The sequence below is a fragment of the Phallusia mammillata genome, chromosome 5 (assembly GCF_965637545.1).
Source record: "Phallusia mammillata chromosome 5, kaPhaMamm4.hap1.1, whole genome shotgun sequence".
NCBI classification, from domain to species: Eukaryota; Metazoa; Chordata; class Ascidiacea; order Phlebobranchia; family Ascidiidae; genus Phallusia; species Phallusia mammillata.
In genome coordinates this window covers 7,365,993-7,386,123 of record NC_137256.1, presented here as the reverse complement: position 1 = coordinate 7,386,123, position 20,131 = coordinate 7,365,993, and the positions used below count along the sequence as shown (strand labels likewise).

The window sequence follows — 20,131 nt, the reverse complement described above, 5'->3', positions numbered from 1 at the left end:
CACCACAGCATTAATTTTTCCGCTGCTCAGGTGTTGGTGAAGGAAACTGATTACCACAAGCGAAGTTTCCTAGAGTCTTGGAACATCCATTCACGCGCCAACACAATGAACGTTAAAACAGATGTTCTAATGCCGATAAATTATCGGTCGCTTTTACACCACTGAGCTTGTTTTATCTCTACGGTGGTGCGAGTTTGCAGCGCGCGATGTTGTTATCGCTGTTTTACATGTGTGTGTTTTGCATTTTGTCGCTTTAAAAGACATTCGTCTTGCAAGTTATGTCATTATCCTGATGAAGGCGTCTTGTATAGGACGTCGAAACGTCGATTGTTTACAATAAAAACTGCTGGATGAGCAATACTTGGTCTAACATTATGCCTGGCAGCAATAGCTTATTTAGGTATAAAATTATTAAAAAAAAACAATAAATGCATACACTTATTAGCTGGTCTATGCTAAAAACATTAATGGGTAATTTCCAGTGTTAGGATCATTTCCAGATAACAGAATTTGTGACTGGTAAGTCAAGAATTGTTTTGACGAGTGAAATGTCAGGTTTACATCTTGCTATTGAAACCAGCTGGCAACACTATCACATACAATTATGTTAGCACATCAAGTCATTATCATTTTAACTTTATAAGTAATTCGACATGCGACATTCTTATAAAAAGCTTTTTTAAGCTTGCCCATCCTTGCCCTAAAGCTTTAAGGACCCAAAGTTATACTAATAAGGTAAAAATATGACCCAGATTACAACTCTATGGTTCAGTAACAATTACAGCCCCAGTTGTAATTTTAACATGTCTAATCTATCAAGACCACTAAAAGTCTTATATTCTTCACCTGTAGGCCCTAAAGTAAGAATAATAAGGTAATTATGGGTCCCCTTCCCTGAAGGGAACACATATTGATTTTACTCAAAATGTTTTTGTTTTTTTTCTTTTGTTTTCTTCTACCCAAAGTTTGTCCGACTCGTTTTTCCATCAAATCCTTGATGGATTTGGATGAAATTTACACAGATGGTAGATGTAGTTATGTAGATGTGCATCCCACTTTGTTTTTGTTGATAACCCCAGTATTTACCCCGCTAGCCCCCTAAAATGGGTATTTTTACCCGAAGTTTGTCCGACTCGTTTTTCCATCAAATGTTTGATGGATTTGGCTGAAATTTACACAGATGGTAGATATAGTTATGTACATGTGCATCCCACTTTGTTTTTGTTGATAACCCCAGTATTTACCCCGCTAGCCCCCTAAAATGGGTATTTTCCCCCGAAGTTTGTCCGACTCGTTTTTCTATCAAATGTTTGCTGGATTCGGCTGAAATTTACACAGATGGTAGATGTAGTTATGTAGATGTGCATCACACTTTGTTTTTGTTGATAACCCCAGTATTTACCCCGTTGGCCCTCTAAAATGTTTTTTCCCCCGAAGTTTATCTGACTCGTTTTGCCATCAAATGCTTGATGGATTTGGCTGAAACTTATACAGATGGTAGATATAGTTATGTAGATGTGCATCCTACTTTGTTTGTCCGGATAACCCTAGTATTTACCCCGCTAGCCCCCTAAAAGGGGTGAGTTTGTAAACAATGTCAGAATTGGCTAAAATTTGGATAGCTTGTAAAGTATGCCAATTATCGTTATTGCGGCATTGCAGTTCGGGGGTTGTTAACAGCCCTTTGACGTCAGAAACATTAACGGTTGTTGCTCAAAACACCTCTAGTGGTTGAAATTTTAAACGTTGGCAGATTTCCTACTTTTAAGTTTGTGTGTGTTGAACCTCAATTAGTTATCCTACTAGCCCCCTAAAATGATTTTTTTAATTTAAATAGTTTTTACTCCATATAGCATATTTAGATATGCACAGTACCAATCACTGTGTTTGTCTTCACAATACCAAACTTACTCATTGTTATCTCTTGAAATGCATTATCTACAACTTTGCATGTGTGGGGACCCATGAGTTTTTGCTTGCAGAAACAACCAAGGTTATAAAAGACGATGGCTAATATGGGACCCAATACAAAATAAGCATAGGAAATATATTTATGTTTTAAAATAGATCATAGTGTATGTGCAAGGGCAATATGTGCTAAGCCACCCTTCTAGTATTATGACAAGATTTACAACTTTGTGGTTTTATACATTTTTAGCCCCAATTTTCACACATGTATGTTTCCGTTCTTTACTTCAGATGGAGACGGTATATCCAAAAATGTGAAACAAGTTCTTCCAATGCTGTCCAAGATGATTTACGGAGTCAGCACAGACGTCCCGTTAAGTCTGTGCCATCGATTGGACAAAAATACCACTGGGGTTTTGGTCTGTACGGCTGATCCAGCATTGGAAAGCCATGTTAAAAAAATGTTTCGATTGAATCTCGTCACAAGAAAGATGTGGTAAATTCCATAATGTGTTTTGGGTTTTTTGGTGCTATTCAAACTCAAACTCCAAAGGCATTGATTGACTTTTAGCCCAGATTTTTAAGTGTTACCATATATGTGTGATTAACAGTTAATATAATACTTGGCAAATTGGTTATTTAAATTTGTACAAAAATTCTGACATCAATCTGAACTGGGCCAATGTAGAGTGTTTATTGTAAGATAAATCCTATGTTTGCATCGGTAATTTATGAAAAACATTAACTGCCTTTGATGAAAAAAGAAAAGACCCTGGTCGACTTTGAATATTGCCGGCTAAACAGACATACATGTCCTGTTGCTGGACCTATATTTTTATATATTTTCTCAGGGCAATTTTGGTTGGAATTCCGCACCCACAGATGGGTATTGTTAATATTCCCATTGGCCAAGCACAAACCACTGATAAACTCACATCAAAGCAGTTTACACGAATGGTGGCCAGGCCTACAGTAAGGTAAGCATAAGGTATTTTAATGTTAGAACTAATAACATTTACTCTTTAGGTGTATAATATGTTGATTCAAAATCACTCAAATAAAATCCTTTACTGTATAACATTTAGGCCAAAGTATGCAAGGTTGGTGTCCTATGTAAAGGAAAATAACAAGAGAGATTTTTTTCAAAGCCCGAAATACTATGTATTTTCCGTATACAATCTCTGGCAAAACAAACTTCATTAATTTTATGTGTAGTTTTCTTAGTAAATTTTATAAATATTGCCAAAACAACACTTTTTATGTTGATAGTTATGACAAGATGACAGGTGAAGAGACAGCAAGATCATTTAGCAGAGGTCAAACTGCCATTACCAAGTTTCGTGTAATGGATTCCAGCAGAGATGTATCACTTGTGGAGTTTGAACCCGAAACAGGTAATGGGCACTGCCTTCAGTAACTTGCCATACCAGAAGTTCGGTGTTTAGCTAATTATTAAAAGCAGGGGTCACCAAACTTTTTTCACTGTGGGTCGGATAAGTTTACTAATGATTTGTATGGGCTGGATAGTTTACATGTCATAGCCTTGTCTTTCCAAACTAAGACCCAGATTTTTATTGGGGTGCCGAGTTATGGTATTTCTACAACCTTATTTAAAATGTGGTGATGCAACTGTTAAGTAAGTATAGTTAATCTCACGTATATTACGTCACAAGTAACAAAAGAAGGCAATTATTTGCGCACAATTAACACTTGTATGGTCTGTGACATAACAAACTGACTTTGGACAATCCGGGGTATTGTAGTCCCATGAAACTAGGTAATATTAAGTCTACATATCGTGACAAGAAAACTTTCGCAAGGAGTAGATTAATTTTTGAATGTTTCAAAGTTATCTATACAATTTGGCAAACCAAAAATTACGGCCGCTTGCCAGATGAAATGACCTTGCAAGTCGGATCCGGCCCGCATGCTGTAGTTTGCTGACCCCTTATCAAAAGGTAGATAGAAAAATCTAAATGGTCAGCTATTTCCTTTACTGGAATTACACATCACACTATAAAATGAATTGTTTGTGTGTGTGTCACAAAACAATTACCATGCACAAATGTACTGCAAGAACAATTTATTTATTTGATTTTAATCCACTACAATAAACTTATTAAAATGGATTTAATGATGCAAATTTTTGTCGGGTTTTGAATGGTTTTGTTTCTCAAAATACCTGCTATTTAATAAATAAAATATACTACTGCTGTTTTTAGGTGTAAAGCATCAGATTCGCCTTCATGCAGCAGACTGCCTAGATTGTCCGATCCTTGGTGACCACAAATATTCAAAGATGGATTCACTGGCTCCGCAGAAAGTTCCTATCAATATTTTAAATCGCTTCAAACTTCCTCCAACCAAAACCCGCTACATCCCTATGCATTTACACCAAAGCCAAATACTTATACCAGGTAAGATTTACATATTAGGACAGGGGTCGGCGACCTTTTAGGCGACGGGTGCCAATTTACTTGTTATTTCCATGTGTTAATGACCTCGCGTGCCAACGTTTTTCTAAATAATAGTGGTTCGTGCCAGCAGATATCAATAATAAAGAGAAAGCTGAGCGTTTTGTGTATGTAAGGCTAAATTTTAAGACAAGTGGCATCATAAAAACGATAAACAAGCGGTGTAACAGGTTAAATTGTTACTTCAACGTAAACACGCAAATCGGTTGGCGTGCCATGAAAAACCACCTATCGTGTCAACCTTGGCACGCCTGCCAGGGGTTGCTGGCCTCTTTATTAGGACTTTGACATGTGGCTTCACTTTTTTGTTTTGGTTCTGGGTTTTGTTTTCTTGACGTGAAAAAACGTCTGGAAAACACAACCTCTGTTATTCGACAAATTTACCCAAACAATTTGGCCTTTATGCTGAATTTTCTGTTTAGGCCAGAACCTTTATACAAATATATGTGTAACATTTTTCCATTCTGCCTGTTCTGACAATATATTCAATGTGTTGTTTGTGCGCCAGGAGCCAGTTTGCGCGGTTTGGCATCGCGTAGGAGAATGATACTTGGGAGATAAACGACATATTGTGTGAATTATGTAATGTTGAATATTTAGTTCTTGTTTAACACCATTTCTACATTTGCTCTAGCATTCATTTAACACTTTTTCGTGCACTTCGACAGCAACTATAAGCTAAGGGTGACAGGGTTACAGCAGTCAAACTGTAGGTCGCTTGAGAATTGTTACCGGGCCAATCCCAAAAAAATACCATATGTAACGTGGGCGTAAGGAACGCGTTAGAGATGTCAGTCAATACTATAATACTAGGCTTGGATGAAAGCACTTATTGCGCAAAAAACATGCCGCCTTGTGGTCGGCTCCATGGTGGCTGATAAATTGTCATACGCTTGCATGCCCCAAACATTCTTTATTTTCATTCATGTCTGGTCTGCAAAATAATACCGACTCAAATCTGCTAATAGGCCGAAAAAAATTCCCAACTTTTTCAAGTAACCCAATTTCTTGTTTGTTGAGTCATTTTTATCCACGGAGGGCGGGCAACACCTAAAGGCGTTAAGCTCTTATTTAGACCGCTGTCGGGTTGCCTGTATTTCCAAGCCCCTCGGTTTATTTTTGGACTTGGGAAGCTACTTTAATTTGAGTTGAGTCTATTTCGACGGGTGAAACAATTTGTTTTAGCACAGTTGTGCCAAAATATTCACCAAACCGGAAATAGCTGCGCAACGTTGAAACGTTAAAAAGCGCGACTAAGTGGAGGGCAAAATTGGTGGATAGATGGCAAATCTGCTACAGCTACACCGTTACTGCAAGCAATTTAGTTCAACCATTGTACATTTAACTGCAGACGTATTCGACCATCCAGAGAAACGGCATCTAGTAGTGGGAGCTCGGATGCCAGTACACATGGACCGCGCATTACGACTTTTCAGGCTAAACCCGGGCAAGCCTTCTCAGTGGAAAGTGAAAGCTATACCGCCTCCTCAACTTGAAGCGCCACCTAGCGACCCGTCGAATCCGCTTTTCAGAAATCCACAAGCTGAGACTGATTTATCCAATGTTAAACCCGTGGATCCAGTAGACCAATGTGTTTTTGTTTTTCGAAGTCAGCTTCATGTAAAATACAAAAAATATTAACATTTGTAATTGTAATAAAAGGACTCCTGATTTTTGGTGGAAACTTATACAAAACCTAAAAAGCGTGAATGCATATTGATAACCTATATGTACTCTTTTGAAAGTATTTTGACGTTGGATAGGATGAAAACATTAGTTGATTATGGACATGTGAGTTTTAAAAACAAAGTTCTTATTGCCAGGCATAATGTGTAACCAAGTATTGCTCTTTGTCTAGCAAGGTACGCCACTGACCGGATAATGGCGTCTTTTGTATAGGACGTCAAAACGTCGGAAATTTGCCATCAAACTGATGGAAGAGTAGTACTTGGGTATAAGTAAACCAATACAGAGCTTTTCATTTTTTTTAAGTGCAAGGCCCCTTAAAAATATGAATAATCGTCAGAGTTTCAGGTCACATTTGCATGATGGTTGCAGAGGTAAATACAAAACATCCATTAGACTTTGGTTTTGTACGATGACCGTTCAAAAACACAAAAATTTGGGAACTACATGCATAGCCTACCGAAAATTGATAAATATTTATATGATTTTTAGTCTCTTTTCCACAATGAATTGGACTATAAGTTTTTTCGAAAATCGGGTCAAAATTTCTGGTTTTCGATTCCGGTGGAAACCGGTTTGAACTGATGGTTCGGTAGAAGGCAAAAACAGGCTGGAACCAGTTTGAAACTTGAATATTCCGGAATATACCCACCTAAAACCGGATTTTCTTCGATATTTTGACCCCCAAAAACCGAAAAAAGGTAACGCTGACTTAGGTCTGGTTTGGGTTTACCTCCACTTGAACTTGATTTGCAGCATTTTCTTGCACTTGGCCCAGCGCACAACCCGCTACCATGGGCGCCGCCACGTAGGGTCAAGAGGGGGCACTTGCCCCCCCTCGGAATTTCAGTGTACCTCAATTTAACATATTTAGCAGCAAACCTAATTAACTTGCCAGCGTGGGGATTTGTGACATCGTTCAATGCTTTAACTTTTAGGCAACTCAATTGTGAAGTACACGATTTATGGCTTCATATGTAACAAATTCTTGATGCGGTAAAGTATCAGCCAAAATTTGCCCCCTCTTGCAAAATTTTCTGCCGGCGCCCATGCCCGCTACTGTAGGTGCCGCTGCAGTAATTGCTGTCGACCTAACAAGTTCCACCGGCATTTTTGCAGTACAAGCAGCGTGTTCTGTTGCTGTCTCCAGAACACATCCCACGAGCGACACCACCTGGACAAATATTATACCTCCAATCCACACCCTTTCCGTTCCGTTCCTTTCCGTTCCGCATCCGACGCCACTGATGAAACAAGCAAACACGTTGCAGAAAAGGGTATAAAGACCTAAACTATACGCAATATACAGTAATGTGTATGTGCGTCTATGTTTATGTAATACGTCCATATACGAGTACTGCGTTTAGTTTTAATGTACTGTTGTTACCCAAGCCTTAAGGCGTTTTTGGTATCAGTTTACTTAGGTTAGCAATTTTTATTTGAAATGTGATGTTTCATGCGGTAACCTGAGGTATTTAGTACCATCCAACAATAAACATCAGATATAGCATTTGACCAAACAATATGCATTTACAAAAAAACGCATTGTGTCGTTTTAGTGCTACAACATTTCTGGTAAACTTAAAAAAAGATTTCAAGCCCTAATAGAATTAAAAAGCTCTGGCTTACGATGCTATAACGATATTCGGCTTTCTCGTTTGCTACAACGCGCTTTACAGGTCCCTCGGCCAGTTATTTGGAAAATTAACTCAAGGTCAAGAACCTCTGATAAATTCAACATTGTTCATGCTCGCTGCACACCGCTTGAACTTAATCTGTTCAACTAATATTCCACAGACGAAGGGCAGTCATAACGATTCAGTTTGTAAGTCGCTTTTTGAAGTCGGGTCCGGGCTTAATTTGGCAAAAAGGCTTGATTTGGGCCTGCCACGTTTCACTAACTATCGGGTCTGATACGGTCCTTCTGATACAGATTAGTCAATTTTTTTTCCCAGACCCCAAATTCAGGCCTGCTTACAACGCTGAAACGACCGACTCTCAAATCCTCTTTTTTCATGTACCTCTTTTTATTTGCATGTCAGATTTTCCATGTACAACCTATGCAAATAAACTTCAATTTCGTCGTATTTCACACATGTTTTGCATTTTAAACAAGCAGGAAAAACCCTTGGAAGTCTGCAGTGCGGAAACACGGCCTGGAAACAGTTTTTACGTTCCGTGGTTTTCCGTCCGTGATTCGCATTTTTTATTTAAAATTCAACAACATGAGCCTTCTGCTTCTTATTTCGAAACAAATTACCAAAAATTATGCTCCCCAATTGTTTTCACGCATCACATCAGCAATTGACACGCATGACTAGGCGCAGCCAATCAGCGATTTTCATGTTTTTCCCGTGCCAAAGTCATTCCTGACAAAGTCATTTGTCTCGTGGTGATTGCGGCGTGTGGAGGTGGAAACATCAAGAAGCAAGAAGGTAAATCCAAGTTCTGTTTTTGTTAACCTTATCACATAATAGGAAGTATTGTGATAATGATATTAAGCATGAAGTTATCGGTAACGATGTGTAAACATTTTATGTACATAAGGCTTTATTTTTATTGCAATTATGTTGCACGTTTAAACTGAATTGTACATATGCCCTACGAAAATGTTAGATATTTTGGGGCGTTATTTATGAATCAGTTTCTTTGTTGTCCTAAAGTTACAGACCGAAGTTTATACTGTTAAAAAGCATGCGGTTATTTGAACCGAAGTGTAATTCATAAAGAGCAGTGGTTTTGTCGCATATTTAATCTAAATCATAGATATGTAAAAAGGTATTATTTGCGAATCACTAATGTTACGAGCCTAACCTAAACAGCATCTATAAAATCCAGCAAAACAGTTCCTTGCGCAAGGCAGTCGCAACGCGCTTTAGGCATTGTGACGTCACACATGCAGGTGCGCATTTTGAAATCGGCGCCGATTGTGGAATCTGCAACGCGCGTTTATGCTTATGGCCTTTAGCTTCAACCGTACTGTAGATTGATAATCACAATCAGTACCACAGTGCACACTATACTTAACATGTTACTTTGTTTGCAGAATTATATTCTACTCTACGAACCCGACAACCTCCATTCATCACCATTTTCTTCAACTTCAATTATTGATTTGTATGTAATCATAGGAGTCTGTCGTGGGTCAACCGGGATTGCGGAACTATTAGGCCTAACTTAGATTAACTGGCGCTAGGGTTGAGTGATCTATTCCTTGTTCGAGAAGGACCCGTAAAGGAAGTCTTCCTCGGCCAAAGAATGGTCCAAGTCGATAGGAGTGCTACCATTTCAGCAAGTTGGCGCTAGGGTTAGAATTACAGGGGCACTCGTTAACTAGGGTTAGGTTAGGTAACATAGGTGGGGTACGTTTGGGATTCGCGCGCCACGTAGGGACCTATCTTAGATCGATTTTTATCTAGGTGTGGCGCGTTGCTAAATGGCTTTAGCTAAAATAAGGTGCGCATAGAAACACGGTCTGGGCATGGCCTCCACCGCATTGCATTGGCCGCGGTGCAGGCAGGACCTAGTACGGACACAGCTACTTTCAATGAAGACCCAGGCTCGTGGGTCCGAGGGGGCCGGCATAGCATATAGCCCGAAAAGTCCTGTGAGCCACCCTGATAGGGCGCAAACTGTTGTTAAATATTTTTCCACAGCCCTTCGTTTGCGTAAAATACTAGGGTCCTTGTGGGGGGTCTCGAAGGGCAAGAGCAGTGATACAGTGTTGTTGAGTTATACGCCTTAAACGTCACTGTCTCTTTTTTAAAAAAACCTCTGCGCCTATGCTAACTGTAAAAGTAGGGACGTTGTGGAATTTTTTCGGGTTTTGACCAGCTTTGTATCATCCATGCTTGTACATCCGTTTCAAAGTTTTCTTTACCAAGAAGAGGCTGCGAATTGGATATCAAACGTGTGATTTAATAACTCCTGTGATTCGCTATATAGTTTTTACAATAACGAAAATTCTCGCCGAATAAAAAGCCCCAAATTTCCCATTTTGCTGGTCAAACCTATTTTTTGTGTGGATTTAAGTTCGTTTATTACATAAACTTACTCCAGTTCCGTTTTCCTTCTTGACCCGGCCATCTAGTCATTATGGGGCGATGGCATTTTGGATGGTTGAAAACACGACAGACTCGCCTTCTACTTTTCTAGGCTAATTTGCGGTTGGTGTAAGTAGGGCGGTTAGTTGAGGCAAGCTTGTATTGTGTACGTCGGCCGCGCAGGGACGATGGCGGTTCGAACGTTTTTTCAGGTCCTCATCCAACTAATCAGACAAACAATCTGTTTGTTCCGAAGATAAATGACAATTCCACTGCTTCTATGGCAATTCTTAATCAAGATTAGTATTTTTTAAACATAAAAGTGCAATTACTTTGTCTGTCGTTTTCCCTCTTTCATCAACAAAACTGTGTGCGGAGTCAGCTTTTTCTATCCTTTCAATTCCTATCCAGTTCTTGGGGGGTGTTGTGCCTTTTTACTTTAGCCGACAGGTTCTTCATGTTATTGTTGTGTATTTTTTTTATCGCCCTTCGCCCGCTCTAACCGCGTGAACCGCCATCGTCAAGTGTTAGAACGCGAAAAAGTGTAGTCAGGTTTTGTTGTTGTTCCCTTCCAAGTCAACTGATATTAAATTGTAAGTTTCTTGTTTTTTGCCTCGCTAATTTGTAGAATTTCTAATTGTGATTTTGTTTTTCAGAATTGGAGTCAAAATATTAATTTTGTATCTATCAAAAATATGGAAAAATGTAAAAACAACTTTTGCAAAACCATGTAATGCAATCCATAAATTATCAGGTATTCTGAAATATGTGTTGTTATTAACCTCCTGTTTTTGTTTTACAGCAAATAATCTTTTACATTTTTGCAGGTTTAAACTTGCTCTGTTTTCTGTTTTTCAGATTTTATTATTTTTCCACAGGATTAACAAATTGTTTTGTTTTTCAGATACAGAAATCTTTTTCGAATTATTCAAATTTTCTAACACTTTATTTTATTTCTGCAGGTTTTCGATTTCTATAAACAATGGATATTTTGAAACTTAAAATTTCAGGTTTAGGAATTTGCATAAACTTAACATTTTACCTATTTTTCAGATTTAGGTTTTAAACGTTGTTAGAAAACTTTCTGCTGTTTTTCAGGTAATAGGAAAACAAGCATTTTGCTTTTTACAGGTTTAACGAAACTTTGTTTTGTTCACAGATTTAAGTATTTTAGGGATTGCAAGTTAAAACTAATCATCATCATCTTCTGTTTTTCAGGTTATTTTTGGTAATTAATATGTTTTCTCTTTTGCAGGTTTACCAAACTTTGTTTTTATTTTTCAGCTTCCTAAGGCTTTAGTAGGTTTTCTGTATTACAGATTCTACTTTGACTGCTAAAATACATAACAATAAGGCACAAAAACTGGCATTTTAAAAATCATATGTAAGTATGTTGACGTTTACTATTGCTTGTTTTTATGTATGTAAATACCTAAACACGTGATTAAAATATTTCAATTTGTTTTTCAGATGCTGCACCAGAGAATTAAGTCATAGGCCGAGCAAGCAAACGACGAAGACCAAAACCATATTTCCGACAAAGGCAAAAGGTAACCAAAATGTATTCAAGATTATTTTTAGGAATTATATCGAAGGTGTAAATAAACATTAAACTTATTTTTCTGTCTGTATAGGCCTTTTTTATTGCATTCAACTCATGTTACTTGTTTGGTTCAGAGTTTAAAACGAATTTCTTCATTTTCCAGAGATCATCCACAACTACACTGGTGACCGACGAACAGCAGCTTTATCGCGGGAATTCCCCCTGACGTCATCACCGTCGTCCTGGCAACACCCAACGCAGCATTTCATTTCTCCATCGCAACTTCCTTTGACGAAAATCATGTGACATCGTCATCGATGGGAACCAGCGTTTCAACCTGTTTTCGCAAGTTACGTCACTATGGCGTAAAAACGTGACGTCATGGTACGATGTTATTCGGTCATCGGGCCCGGGTGACGCTCTGCTAGGTTGCTCTTTTACGTCACAATGACGTATAGTTCTGACATCACGAGAAGCCGGTGAACTGCTGTTGCTCAACAATTTGACTAAACACTGCAAGATTTTATCGCTTGTTCACACGAGTACTTGCAAACACTCACAAAGCGTTGTTGCACATTAATGTAGTTGTTTATAAACAGCTCAATGTTCCGACAGAAAGTGTCGTGTTTTTTTATGATGTGCGTTTTATATGTGCCAGAAACATCAATGATTTGGAGGTTTAAAAAACGTTATTTAAGTTTGCATTAATCAAACAAACCTTTTATTGTTATGCAATGTTTATAACTACTTAAAATTTATTGTGCTAATTTAAAATGGAATTCAATTTTCCTGATTTCTTTCATATTGACTGTTAAACCGAAATAATTTATCTAAGTAAATTACCAATACTACTGTGTCTAAGTTATGCTTTGGTTATTGGTGTTTAGTGGTTGAAATTGTGTATGGGCAAACATTAAATGAAATATTGTTCATGTTTTGTTTCATAGCCCTTGTATTTTGTCATATCGCTATCATGGTTCCGCTTGTGGCGTTATGTAGTTATGTGCACAACATATCTGGTTTGGCAATCACATTATTAATATGCCAATTGTTGATTACTGCAAAGTTTCCTGCAAACCATCGTTGCGCCGTCATATATTTTAACCAATCTATAAACTATCGCGGTCAGGCATAAAATAATTGTAATGATTAAACCGAATGCAACAGTAAAGTGGCGCTTTATAACTTGAAGCTATGGCACATTCATGCTTTGTTTACACCGAACGGTTGCTTTCGTGGGTGTTGTGTGTACCTTTGTTTACTTGTGCTTGTGCATTCATTATCTAAACTTCGTGCATGTATTTAATTTCTTACTGCTCTTTGCTGTTCCCAATTTACAATATTGTGCTTGATTCGGCTTGTATACTAGTCTAATTTGTACTGCTCTTAGTTGTTTTTATCTTTGTGGCTAAACTAACCGAAGTGAAGTTTAGTGTAATAGTTTATATTCACGATTATTGCAACGTAACAATATTAAACCGAAATTAACACCTGGTGCCTTTTGTTGCTTTCTATCATGCGCCTTATCATCTGTGAAGTCCTATGTTGTCTTTTCTCAATCAATTGCAACTTGTTTTGCAAATTATAGTTTGCTAGTCCCATAGCTATACCTTTGTATAGTAACAATGCTGTAATTTTGTGTGTTAAATATTTTAACAACACTAATGTCATCATCAGTAAAGTAATACAATTTAAGCTATGTTTATATATCGTGCGTGTGAATTAAAAGATGGCAACTAGTTATGTTTACTCGTAGTCAAGCTACTATCCATGTCGGTGCTCTGTGTACGTATAAAAACTGTGTTTGAATTTAGTTGTGACAACTTGCTTGTCTGAATACTCTTTATGATATAGCCTATACACCTTTGTTTATTGTTTATTGCTTTGCTTTTATATTACGACAACATGAATACAAGTGAAAATCAGGTTTTATTTTTCTGTTGATTGGGACCGTGTAATATAGTGCGGATGGAGATAAATTTCAGGGGAGGGAGCCATGATAGAGTTTAAAGTCGGATCAGGTTTTAAGTATAAATACAACATTTCTCTTGGGTTCGACTTTAAATTCGTTGAAACTGGCATCGTAATTTCACCTTGGTAAACGTAATTTTCAGGAATAATTTGGGCATTTAAAAGCAGATTGAGTGAGGGTTTAGTTGTGGCCTTGTATGAGTTCAGGCTAACATTTCTCGTCCGTTTACTTACGCCTTTAAGCCTGTTTCTATGAAACTCCTAAACTGACAACAGAGTTTAGGCAGTAACGGTTAGTTTTGTTGCAAAATCATGGTACGGAGGGTGACGACATGTAGGGCATTGGAACAGTGCAACATTTAACAAGTCATTGTAAAGACGTTTAGATCTTTAATTAAGAAACAGGGGACACCAGAAATAAACCTTTAGACAAAAATGATAACCGAAATCATGTAGCGCATTTTAGGCGCTAAAGTTTGGAGATTTTTAATGCTATTTTGACACATTAATGAATCATTAGTATCTTAATCACAGGTATCTTATTTAGGCAGAAAATGCCGACGTGGTTTACTACAGCGAATTGCATTTATTTTTCAACCAATAACATCATCCACCAATTGTAACTTCCACTGTTTTGCGGTCCATTACGTTTTAACGTTGCGCAGCTATTTCCGGCTTGGTGATTGTTTTAGTGTTATTGTGTCGCTATAATGTCTTTCACTAAGCGAAATAAACTCAACTCAATATCCAACACATATTTCAAACATTATTTTCTGGACTTAACGTTTCTTTACGCGCTAAATGATGTCAAAAATCACAATGCTTCCAGTTTCAAATTGGTTTAGACCGGTTTCTGCCTCCTACCGAACCTCCAAACCGGTTTAAACCGGTTTTGAAAATCGAAAATTTTGACCCGATTTTTGAAAAAAACCTAAGGCTATAGCCTTTCCGTTTTTTCGATTTTTGGGGGTCAAAAAATCGACGAAAAATCCGGTTTTCGGTAGGTTTTCACCGGAATATTCCAGTTTCAAACTGGTTTAGACCGGTTTCTGCCTCCTACCGAACCTCCAAACCGGTTTGAACCGGTTTTGAAAATCGAAAATTTTTACCCGATTTTTGAAAAAAACCTAAGGCTGTGGCCTTTCCGTTTTTTCGATTTTTGGGGGTCAAAAAATCGAAGAAAAATCCGGTTTTCGGTAGGTTTTCACCGGAATATTCCAGTTTCAAACTGGTTTAGACCGGTTTCTGCCTCCTACCGAACCTCCAAACCGGTTTGAGCCGGTTTTGAAAATCGAAAATTTTGACCCGACTTTTGAAAAAACCCTATGGCTATAGTCTTTCCGTTTTTTCGATTTTTGGGGGGTCAAAAAATCGAAGAAAAATCCGGTTTTCGGTAGGTTTTCACCGGAATATTCCAGTTTCAAACTGGTTTAGACCGGTTTCTGCCTCCTACCGAACCTCCAAACCGGTTTGAGCCGGTTTTGAAAATCGAAAACTTTGACCCGATTTTTGAAAAAACCTAAGGCTATAGCCTTTCCGTTTTTTCGATTTTTGGGGGTCAAAAAATCGAAGAAAAATCCGGTTTTCGGTAGGTTTTCAACGATATATTCCAGTTTCAAACTGGTTTAGACCGGTTTCTGCATGCTACCGAACCTCCAAACCGGTTTGAACCGGTTTTGAAAATCGAAAATTTTGACCCGATTTTTGAAAAAAACCTAAGGCTATAGCCTTTCCGTTTTTTCGTGTTTTGGGGGGTCAAAAAATCGAAGAAAAATCCGGTTTTCGGTAGGTTTTCACCGGAATATTCCAGTTTCAAACTGGTTTAGACCGGTTTCTGCCTCCTACCGAACCTCCAAACCGGTTCAAACCGGTTTTGAAAATCGAAAATTTTGACCCGATTTTTGAAAAAAACCTAAGGCGAAAGCCTTTCCGTTTTTTGATTTTTGGGGGTCAAAAAATCGAAGAAAAATCCGGTTTTCGGTAGGTTTTCAACGATATATTCCAGTTTCAAACTGGTTTAGACCGGTTTCTGCATGCTACCGAACCTCCAAACCGGTTTGAACCGGTTTTGAAAATCGAAAATTTTGACCCGATTTTTGAAAAAAACCTAAGGCTATAGCCTTTCCGTTTTTTCGATTTTTGGGGGTCAAAAAATCGAAGAAAAATCCGGTTTTCGGTAGGTTTTCACCGGAATATTCCAGTTTCAAACTGGTTTAGACCGGTTTCTGCCTCCTACCGAACCTCCAAACCGGTTTAAACCGGTTTTGAAAATCGAAAACTTTGACCCGATTTTTGAAAAAAACCTAAGGCTATAGCCTTTCCGTTTTTTCGAGTTTTTGGGGTCAAAAAATCGAAGAAAAATCCGGTTTTCGGTAGGTTTTCACCGGAATATTCCAGTTTCAAACTGGTTTAGACCGGTTTCTGCCTCCTACCGAACCTCCAAACCGGTTTAAACCGGTTTTGAAAATCGAAAATTTTGACCCGATATTTGAAAAAACCTAAGGCTATGGCCTTTCCGTTTTTTCGAGTTTTGGGGGTAAAAAATCGAAGAAAAATCCGGTTTTCGGTAGGATTTCACCGGAATATTCCAGTTTCAAACTGGTTTAGACCGGTTTCTGCCTCCTACCGAACCTCCAAACCGGTTCAAACCGGTTTTGAAAATCGAAAACTTTGACCCGATTTTTGAAAAAAACCTAAGGCTATAGCCTTTCCGTTTTTTCGAGTTTTGGGGGTCAAAAAATCGAAGAAAAATCCGGTTTTCGGTAGGTTTTCACCGGAATATTCCAGTTTCAAACTGGTTTAGACCGGTTTCTGCCTCCTACCGAACCTCCAAACCGGTTTGAGCCGGTTTTGAAAATCGAAAACTTTGACCCGATATTTGAAAAAACCTAAGGCTATAGCCTTTCCGTTTTTTCGAGTTTTGGGGGGAAAAAATCGAAGAAAAATCCGGTTTTCGGTAGGATTTCACCGGAATATTCCAGTTTCAAACTGGTTTAGACCGGTTTCTGCCTCCTACCGAACCTCCAAACCGGTTCAAACCGGTTTTGAAAATCGAAAACTTTGACCCGATTTTTGAAAAAAACCTAAGGCTATAGCCTTTCCGTTTTTTCGAGTTTTGGGGGTCAAAAAATCGAAGAAAAATCCGGTTTTCGGTAGGTTTTCACCGGAATATTCCAGTTTCAAACTGGTTTAGACCGGTTTCTGCCTCCTACCGAACCTCCAAACCGGTTTAAACCGGTTTTGAAAATCGAAAATTTTGACCCGATATTTGAAAAAACCTAAGGCTATGGCCTTTCCGTTTTTTCGAGTTTTGGGGGTAAAAAATCGAAGAAAAATCCGGTTTTCGGTAGGATTTCACCGGAATATTCCAGTTTCAAACTGGTTTAGACCGGTTTCTGCCTCCTACCGAACCTCCAAACCGGTTCAAACCGGTTTTGAAAATCGAAAACTTTGACCCGATTTTTGAAAAAAACCTAAGGCTATAGCCTTTCCGTTTTTTCGAGTTTTGGGGGTAAAAAATCGAAGAAAAATCCGGTTTTCGGTAGGTTTTCACCGGAATATTCCAGTTTCAAACTGGTTTAGACCGGTTTCTGCCTCCTACCGAACCTCCAAACCGGTTTGAACCGGTTTTGAAAATCGAAAACTTTGACCCGATTTTTGAAAAAAACCTAAGGCTACAGACTTTCCGTTTTTTCGAGTTTTGGGGGTCAAAAAATCGAAGAAAAATCCGGTTTTCGGTAGGTTTTCACCGGAATATTCCAGTTTCAAACTGGTTTAGACCGGTTTCTGCCTCCTACCGAACCTCCAAACCGGTTTAAACCGGTTTTGAAAATCGAAAATTTTGACCCGATATTTGAAAAAACCTAAGGCTATGGCCTTTCGGTTTTTTCGAGTTTTGGGGGTAAAAAATCGAAGAAAAATCCGGTTTTCGGTAGGATTTCACCGGAATATTCCAGTTTCAAACTGGTTTAGACCGGTTTCTGCCTCCTACCGAACCTCCAAACCGGTTCAAACCGGTTTTGAAAATCGAAAATTTTGACCCGATTTTTGAAAAAAACCTAAGGCTAAAGCCTTTCCGTTTTTTCGAGTTTTGGGGGGTCAAAAAATCGAAGAAAAATCCGGTTTTCGGTAGGTTTTCACCGGAATATTCCAGTTTCAAACTGGTTTAGACCGGTTTCTGCCTCCTACCGAACCTCCAAACCGGTTTAAACCGGTTTTGAAAATCGAAAATTTTGACCCGATTTTTGAAAAAAACCTAAGGCTATGGCCTTTCCGTTTTTTCGATTTTTGGGGGTCAAAAAATCGAAGAAAAATCCGGTTTTCGGTAGGTTTTCACCGGAATATTCCAGTTTCAAACTGGTTTAGACCGGTTTCTCCCTCCTACCGAACCTCCAAACCGGTTTAAACCGGTTTTGAAAATCGAAAATTTTGACCCGATTTTTGAAAAAAACCAAAGGCTATAGCCTTTCCGTTTTTTCGATTTTTGGGGGTCAAAAAATCGAAGAAAAATCCGGTTTTCGGTGGGTTCTCACCGGAATATTCCAGATTCAAACTGGTTTAGACCGGTTTCTGCCTCCTACCGAACCTCCAAACCGGTTTAAACCGGTTTTGAAAATCGAAAACTTTGACCCGTTTTTTGAAAAAAACCTAAGGCGAAAGCCTTTCCGTTTTTTCGGTTTTTGGGGGTCAAAAAATCGAAGAAAAATCCGGTTGTCGGTAGGTTTTCACCGGAATATTCCAGTTTCAAACTGGTTTAGACCAGTTTCTGCATCCTACCGAACCTCCAAACCGGTTTAAACCGGTTTTGAAAATCGAAAACTTTGACCCGATTTTTGAAAAAAACCTAAGGCTATAGCCTTTCCGTTTTTTCGATTTTTGGGGGTCAAAAAATCGAAGAAAAATCCGGTTTTCGGTAGGTTTTCACCGGAATATTCCAGTTTCAAACTGGTTTAGACCGGTTTCTGCCTCCTACCGAACCTCCAAACCGGTTTAAACCGGTTTTGAAAATCGAAAATTTTGACCCGATTTTTGAAAAAAACCTAAGGCTATGGCCTTTCCGTTTTTTCGAGTTTTGGGGGTAAAAAATCGAAGAAAAATCCGGTTTTCGGTAGGTTTTCACCGGAATATTCCAGTTTCAAACTGGTTTAGACCGGTTTCTGCCTCCTACCGAACCTCCAAACCGGTTTGAACCGGTTTTGAAAATCGAAAACATTGACCCGATTTTTGAAAAAAACCTAAGGCTATAGCCTTTCCGTTTTTTCGATTTTTGGGGGTCAAAAAATCGAAGAAAAATCCGGTTTTCGGTAGGATTTCACCGGAATATTCCAGTTTCAAACTGGTTTAGACCGGTTTCTGCCTCCTACCGAACCTCCAAACCGGTTCAAACCGGTTTTGAAAATCGAAAACTTTGACCCGATTTTTGAAAAAAACCTAAGGCTATAGCCTTTCCGTTTTTTCGAGTTTTGGGGGTCAAAAAATCGAAGAAAAATCCGGTTTTCGGTAGGTTTTCACCGGAATATTCCAGTTTCAAACTGGTTTAGACCGGTTTCTGCCTCCTACCGAACCTCCAAACCGGTTTAAACCGGTTTTGAAAATCGAAAACTTTGACCCGATTTTTGAAAAAAACCTAAGGCTACAGACTTTCCGTTTTTTCGAGTTTTGGGGGTCAAAAAATCGAAGAAAAATCCGGTTTTCGGTAGGTTTTCACCGGAATATTCCAGTTTCAAACTGGTTTAGACCGGTTTCTGCCTCCTACCGAACCTCCAAACCGGTTTAAACCGGTTTTGAAAATCGAAAATTTTGACCCGATATTTGAAAAAACCTAAGGCTATGGCCTTTCGGTTTTTTCGAGTTTTGGGGGTAAAAAATCGAAGAAAAATCCGGTTTTCGGTAGGATTTCACCGGAATATTCCAGTTTCAAACTGGTTTAGACCGGTTTCTGCCTCCTACCGAACCTCCAAACCGGTTCAAACCGGTTTTGAAAATCGAAAACTTTGACCCGATTTTTGAAAAAAACCTAAGGCTATGGCCTTTCCGTTTTTTCGATTTTTGGGGGTCAAAAAATCGAAGAAAAATCCGGTTTTCGGTAGGTTTTCACCGGAATATTCCAGTTTCAAACTGGTTTAGACCGGTTTCTGCCTCCTACCGAACCTCCAAACCGGTTTAAACCGGTTTTGAAAATCGAAAATTTTGACCCGATTTTTGAAAAAAACCTAAGGCTATGGCCTTTCCGTTTTTTCGAGTTTTGGGGGTAAAAAATCGAAGAAAAATCCGGTTTTCGGTAGGTTCTCACCGGAATATTCCAGATTCAAACTGGTTTAGACCGGTTTCTGCATCCTACCGAACCTCCAAACCGGTTTAAACCGGTTTTGAAAATCGAAAACTTTGACCCGATTTTTGAAAAAAACCTAAGGCGAAAGCCTTTCCGTTTTTACGGTTTTTGGGGGTCAAAAAATCGAAGAAAAATCCGGTTTTCGGTAGGTTTTCACCGGAATATTCCAGTTTCA

At 38.7% G+C, this 20,131-nt stretch overlaps 1 protein-coding gene and 2 long non-coding RNA genes across 3 annotated transcripts in view; all 3 read left to right on the top strand.

The window, feature by feature from the left end:
* The window catches only part of LOC145228913 (pseudouridylate synthase RPUSD4, mitochondrial-like), an 8,234-nt gene extending 2,179 nt beyond the window's left edge, over nucleotides 1-6,055 (top strand). Inside the window, exons 3-7 of the mRNA XM_080094129.1 lie at nucleotides 2,200-2,404; nucleotides 2,760-2,885; nucleotides 3,178-3,302; nucleotides 4,131-4,325; nucleotides 5,734-6,055. Of these exons, the coding sequence (XP_079950255.1) occupies nucleotides 2,200-2,404; nucleotides 2,760-2,885; nucleotides 3,178-3,302; nucleotides 4,131-4,325; nucleotides 5,734-6,023 (941 nt within the window). The 3' untranslated portion in view covers nucleotides 6,024-6,055. The remainder of the gene's footprint in view (nucleotides 1-2,199; nucleotides 2,405-2,759; nucleotides 2,886-3,177; nucleotides 3,303-4,130; nucleotides 4,326-5,733) is intronic.
* A 2,369-nt stretch (nucleotides 6,056-8,424) lies between these two features.
* On the top strand, nucleotides 8,425-9,851 carry LOC145230137 (uncharacterized). The gene is made up of 2 exons (XR_013860567.1): nucleotides 8,425-8,503; nucleotides 9,115-9,851. It is a non-coding gene; the product is annotated as an uncharacterized LOC145230137 (long non-coding RNA).
* Nucleotides 9,852-11,395: 1,544 nt separating this feature from the next.
* Nucleotides 11,396-13,584, top strand: LOC145229214 (uncharacterized). The gene is made up of 3 exons (XR_013860392.1): nucleotides 11,396-11,495; nucleotides 11,582-11,661; nucleotides 11,818-13,584. It is a non-coding gene; the product is annotated as an uncharacterized LOC145229214 (long non-coding RNA).
* Nucleotides 13,585-20,131: the final 6,547 nt, after the last annotated feature.